This window comes from Halyomorpha halys, unplaced genomic scaffold (assembly GCF_000696795.3).
Source record: "Halyomorpha halys isolate HHAL.00 unplaced genomic scaffold, Hhal_1.1 Scaffold570.1, whole genome shotgun sequence".
NCBI classification, from domain to species: Eukaryota; Metazoa; Arthropoda; class Insecta; order Hemiptera; family Pentatomidae; genus Halyomorpha; species Halyomorpha halys.
The window spans coordinates 545,490-552,416 of record NW_027113602.1 but is presented as its reverse complement, the minus strand read 5'-3'; the positions used below and the strand labels follow the sequence as shown (position 1 = coordinate 552,416).

The 6,927-nt window shown below is 27.7% G+C and overlaps 1 protein-coding gene across 7 annotated transcripts in view; it reads left to right on the top strand.

Annotated features, from left to right (window-relative positions):
• LOC106684320 (solute carrier family 35 member F3) overlaps nucleotides 1-6,927 on the top strand; it is a 60,832-nt gene that overhangs the window by 9,095 nt on the left and 44,810 nt on the right. For all 7 annotated transcript variants that reach the window (XM_067051017.1, XM_067051018.1, XM_067051016.1 and 4 more), the window contains one exon: nucleotides 4,927-5,067. In XM_067051017.1, the coding sequence (XP_066907118.1) occupies nucleotides 4,927-5,067 (141 nt within the window). The remainder of the gene's footprint in view (nucleotides 1-4,926; nucleotides 5,068-6,927) is intronic.

Below are 6,927 nucleotides of genomic sequence, written 5' to 3'. Positions count from 1 at the left end.
CTATAAATTTGCACAATGCCTGAATAGTAGCCCTATCTAGATCTGCAAGCCCTTGGAGGAAAGCGCTATTGTTTGAGGGGATATTTAATCCTGTATTTGTCATATCTACTGCAATTTAGTATAATATGTAATAGGTCTTCGATAGAGTTGCATGTCGAACATTTATCATTATTTTTAACTTTGATTAATTTTAAGCCGTGATTTGTACGACCGTGGTTAATTTTTAATCTTGTAAGTAAGACTATATCTTTTCTGTTTAACTTGATACAAGTGTTAGAGAACAATGGGTACTTAATACTTTCTTTAATCCGAACTTTTCAGTTATCCAAACACCCCCTACTGCAATTAATTCGGATTACCGAGGTTATAATGTATTTATTTTATGTTCGCTTATCATGTTTTTTATTTCACACAAAAAAAAAAATCAATTGGTTTACATAATCAATTAATTTTTTTTTTTTCGTCCAAGACTCCCATTGGAGTCCTATACTGCCTAACCATGGTTGGGAATCTTTTTTTTTTTATGTGGGACTACCACTCAATAAAAAAAGTCAATGACCCAGGCTGGATTTGAACTGGTACTGCCAGTTGATCTCAGAATGGTAAGACTGCACCCAAACACTGAGCTACAGATGGCCTATAACCAAGAACCAACAAGTACACGGTGGGATATGATAATATAAACAAATTATAAAATTATGCATTTTTCCTAGTATCACCAAAAACAAAGTTTCATTTAAATTAGTGATCCTATGTCCCCCTTGTTAAATCATTAGCTAATCAAGTAAAATAAAACATTACTCGGTGATCATATGTAAAATAAAATATTATACAGTTATCATATGTAAATTAAAATATTTCACTGTTGTATGTAAAATAAATTATTATACAGTCATCATATGTAAAATAAAATATTTCACAGTTGTATGTAAAATAAAATATTATACGGTGATCACTTAAGACTTATGTATATAATACAGAAATTATGAATGAGAAAGGAATTATCGCCCTTAATATTGTGCTACAACCTCGTGGCCATTTAAGCAATGGACTCATTGTCTCCTTTACCCTTTACGTTTATCGTCCTCTATTAATGAGTATAAAGGATTTCACTACTTTACTTCAATTATACAATATGATGTATTAACAACCAAGTATTATTAGAAAAAAAAAACTTATTATACTTAGCTTTACGACAGTAATAGACTTCTCGGTTACATCAGATTATTTAAAGTAAAAGCAAACAAAAAACCTCTTCTTGTCTCACTTCTCATATATCTTCTCTTTTTTTTCTAGCATATGTTTCTTTCAGTGCTACTTAGATTAATATCACCATTATTATTATTGTATTTATAATAACATTTAGGTTCTAAATGTGCCATCTTGATAATATGTTCTTTTTAGAAGATTATTCTGAATGCTTGTCTTAAAATCAGAGTTGGGCAACTAATAACTAAAATTATTTTTTTTTTTTTAATTTATTCATCAATGATTCATTCATGAATAAGGGTGGTATCCATGGCAATATTAGCTATTAGTTACAACTATATTTTTTTATTGACCATCTCTGCTTTAAATGATCCATACCATATATTGTAATATCAAACAAATGTATGGCAAATAAATTAAGAATTATTTATAATACAGTTAAAAATAATATTTACTGTTTTCACAGTTATTTTATTTTTAAAAGTTATTTTTTAAATTTTTGTAGATTTATATTTAATTGATATATGGTTATAAGAGAATGAGCTTTCCAGGTACTAAGCTTTTGCTTTTGTTATTTTGAAATTTTCTGTAATTTTTATATACATTACGTTTTTCTTTAATAACAGATAGAAGAAAGAAATCATTTACAAATAATATATTTATAGATGTAAATTCTACATCTAGTATTTATAGATTAATATGGTATTAACCAATTCTAGTTATGACTTCTCAAATGAAAGCTATACTTTGTTGAACGATCAGTTTAAATACAGAAGGGAGTATTAATCTAACAAAAATGCAAAAATTTTATTTTAATTTTTGTTTATAATTTCAATTTTATTTTAAATTTGTTTCTATTTTATTTGACAATTATTTTTACTGTTAGGAATTATAATTATAATATTGCTAATTATTATATTAGGAATTAATTAATATTGCTACTTTACTTAATCTGAGAGCCAGTGCAAAAAATCAACATTTTCTGATGAAAACTTTTATTGTATCTTTATTAAATTGTCAATAAAGAAGTGAGACAGTAAGATCATGCCACTTGTAAAATTGGCAAACAAAAATGTTTGAAAAAATTAATTTTTCATTCGAAGCTCCATATCTTCAAAATTACCCACAACACTAGAAAATCTAAGAGAATGTCGTTTAAAGTAGAGTAAATTTGCTAAAATATGAGCCCTAAAAGAGTTGTTTATGTTCAATAGTTCCCAAGATACAGTTTTTTTAAAAGTTTTTTTTTTTTTTAATAATTTATTTATTGTTATTTACAACTGTATACACATATATACAACAAGTAAATTTGCTGTAGGTGACATGTGACATGATACAAGCATGTGGAGAATCTATCCACTGAAAGAACTCCAATAACATTTCTAGAGGAGAAGATCTTGAGGCCATCTTCTTTTCAGACGCCTAGGAGGATTATTAGGTTATGAAGGAAAAGACAGGTTAGAAACAAGTGGATTTGGGTGGTTGAGAAGTTTGTTATGGAAGGAACGGTATCTGGATCTGGCTAAATCGGCAACATATGGAACATTGATGTACTGATGGATGACTTGATTTGTGACAAAGTAAGGAGCATTAAGGATTTTGGACTGTAAGGATTGGATTCTGGAGGAATTTGATGGTTTAGTGGAGCCCCAAAGCTCAACTCCGTATGTCCAGATAGGCCTTATAATAGTCATGTAGATCAGTCTTTTGTAATGGATTGGCAATTTAGACCGTTTGTCTAGTAAATGTTGCAATAGTCGGAATCTACGAGCAGTTTCTTGTCTTTTTAGTCTTGTATGAGGATTCCTTGTCAGTCGTTTGTCGAGATGTAGTTCTAAGTAACGGATCTGTTCGACAGGAATTTTTTTAAAAGCTACATTTCATAAAAAAATGTACTTAAAAATTATTAGAGAATTTATTTTGGGGAAATGTATATCTCAGGAATCATTAGACATACAGATGTCTATTAGCACTCAAATTAAAGCTAGTTTAATGTGCTATAAAGTAGTTAATGAGTTATTAAGTTATCTTTGTTGGAGTAATAGTTTCATGATATTTTCCAAAATAAATTCAAAAGATATTGATTTATAGTTCTTCGGCCAGAACTGTTGGTTTATGGAAAGCTACATTTCAGAAACCATTAGACATACAGATGTCTGTCAGTATTCAAATTAAAACTAGTATAATGTACTGTAAAGTAGTTTATGACATTTATCTTTCTAGGAGTATTAGTGTTCATGATATTTGCTAAAATAAATTGATTTCTAGTTGTTGACAGACACAGACAAAATTTCAAATGTAAAATTCATATTCATATGCAAATATTAAAACTACTATGTCTACAAAGATAAACATCATATACTACTTTATAGTACATTACACAAGCTTTAATTTGAATGCTGACAGACATCTGTATGTCTAATGGTTGCTGATACATAGTTTTTCATACATCAAATGTTTTGTCCGAACAGCTAGAAACTTATTGAACAACTAGAAATCAACATTTTATGAATTTATTTTGCCAAATATCATGAAAACTCCTTGATAATTATATTACTCCTATGAAAATAAATGTCATAAACTACTTTATAGCACTTTAAAGTAGCTTTAATCTGAGTGCTAATTGACATCTGTATGTCTGATGATTCTTCAGATATATTTTTATCAAAATAAATAGACAAATTTTAAAGTACATTTTTAATGAAATGTTGCTTTCTAAAACAGTTTATATCTTGGGAACTATTGAATGTAAATAGCTCTATTAGGGCTCATATTTAAGCAAATTTAGTCTTCCTTAAATGATGTTCTCTTAGGTTTTCTTGTGTTGTTGGTAGTTTTAAAGCTACAAATGAAAAATTATTTTTTTTTAATGTTTTGAAAAAGACGCCATTTTTATTCCCTCCAACAATACTTAGTATTCTCATTATTTTTGACTAGTAATTATATATAGTCTTAATTAAAGTAATAGTATTACTTTATACTTTAAGTAGATTAAACTGGCTTTAGTTTGAGTGCTAATAGACATCTGTACGTTGATTGGTTCCTGATATATTGGTTTCTCACTATAAATTCACTTACTACTGATTTTTCTGGACATTTCTTATGAAATGTTGTTTTAAAAAAACTATATCTTGGAAACTATTGAATGTAAATAGCTTTTTAAGGGCTCATATGTTAGCCAATATGATTTACTCTACTTTAAATGATGTTCTCTAAGGTTTTCTAATGTTGTAACTTTAAAGACATGGAGCTCTGAATGAAAAATTAATTTTTATAACGTTTTTAAACAGCCGTCATTTTTGCAGATAGCATGATCTGATTGGCAGACCCTCATTTCTCTATTGACAATGCAATTAAGATTCAAAAAAGTCCTACCACATTTTTCATCAGATAATGTTGATTTTTTGCATGGGCTCTCGGACCAACTTCAATAGTGGAACATTTGACAAAAAAACATTTTTTGTTTGACTTATTTCATATATTGTTCTTTAGACTGTGGTTACATTGTAACAGCTATACTATCTCTGAAATAGTCTGTAGAGAAAGTAACCCCAGTCTGCAGTACTATCTTTGGAATACAATTAAGAATAAAATCATAATTTTTTATCAGATGTCTCATTATTAAAACATAGCTGTAATATGAATAAATATCTTAGTCCAAATCATTATTAAATGATTATCCTGTACATATTAATAAAATATTTTTTTGTTTTTCAGATCTATTGTGGTATATGCGTTACTATATGTGTTACAGCATCATGGGTCGGCACAACACATTGTATAAAATATATGTATTATGTTCCTTCATCAAAATCTCCATTTGCAAATCTTACTACAAACTCAACTAACTCAAAATATGTAAGTAATCAGATTTCAGAAATATTCTTTTGTTTTTTTGAATATTTCTATAAATTTATGAAAACGTCTATTATCTATAAAATTGAATTTTCTAATCCTATTATAAATTATATTTGCTATTTAAAGGAAACTTGAATTAGGAAGGAAGATGCTTCTTTCCGTAGAATAAATAAATAGTATTGAGACAGGGTTATATTTTAAATAAATTTTCAAGTCATATCATTTGTTTATGAGCCATTCTCACGGGAAGAGACAATTTGATGTATAGAGTGTTTCTAAACCCCTGTATAAAAATTTTTTATGTGTCCGACTTTATCTAAAACCACTTTTTTCATTTTTCAATTGTAAAAAATATTTGAAAATTCAATTCGTCATCCCCTATCCGTATTTCAGGCCCATCCACATAAGTCAGAATAAAATCTAGATCAAATTGTGCTGATCATCACTGACCTTATTATTATTTTATTTTCTAAAAATAAATTTGTATTTTGTCATTCGCCATGTCTTTTATTCTATCTCAATTTCTGGCTGGGGTCTCTTTTATTATGCATATTCGTAAAAATTATAACAAAATTGAATTTTTATAAATATTTTTTAAGGTTTTAGTTGACTGTTTTGATTTAAACTTATTATGTTTAATTACCTTTGAGAGCCTAAAAAATAATTTTTTTATTAACATAGATATTAGATGAGTAGTGCCATATTCATTTCTATTTAAAAATTTTACAATTAAATATTTTGATACACATATGCTACAATATTTAATTAAAAATGTATATATTTGTCACCCAAATCATTATTACAAAATCATATATTTAATTTTCTCCATTTTAAAGGAAGTAATTTATTTGAATATTTTTCTATTGTCTGTTTTTACTAAAATTACTTTGAAAATAAAATTGTGAATTATGAATAAATTTTGGTTCATCTTAATTTTATATGTATCACTATTTTGCTTTAATAGTGGCATATCTGACTTAAAAAAAAAATAGTTTTTAATTAGAATTGTGAGTATTCCAAAGATAATATTGTAGACTGTGGTTACTTTCTTTACTGAAATCTTCCTTCATATTTTCCTAAAGCTAATAGAATTGTAATAAATTAACTCTGGTTTAACATACAATCTGTGAACTAACTCGAGCACTAAATAAAAAAAAAATTTGTCAGATCTGCTACAATTCAAACAAAACTGTGATATACTTATAAATTTCGATTTACTATATGATTTAACTTACTTATGGAAGGAGAGACATCTTCAGCTGAACACGGAACGCTAAGTGGAGAGCCTCTATTTAAACCACAAACACAATCTATTCCACACACTCAAATGCCCTGACTAATTCTGCTTAATTATTATAATATATTAATAATTAATTAATAATTATGGTACAGTACTTCGTAAGGAAGTACTAGATCCAGGGTTGTGCAAGTAGTGATTAAGTCAGAATCACAGATTTTTCCCTAATTAAGGATACTAACTTTATGAGGCTGGGTGGACTCCAGATGGCTCCTGAATCCACAGGGTTGACTCACAGCTACTAAAAGAATAATTAATTACCTGTCATAGTCGGATTTGAACCCAGGTCCCTGACATTACTGAGCCATCCTGCTCCTTAATTAATATATTTAACTAAAATTATTATTATTTAATTTATTTTCCAACTGTTATGAATTATTATGACTAAATGAATGATTATTAGGAATTTAATTATTTGTGGGGATATGTGAGTAATATTTTGGTTTGGTTGCTTCTTGTTTTGTGTTAAGAACTTTTGTCTTGTTTTATTTCTATATAAACTGATATTCAGATTTTTATTTATATATTGATTTTCAAAATCTATTTTGTATTGCAGGTTTCGT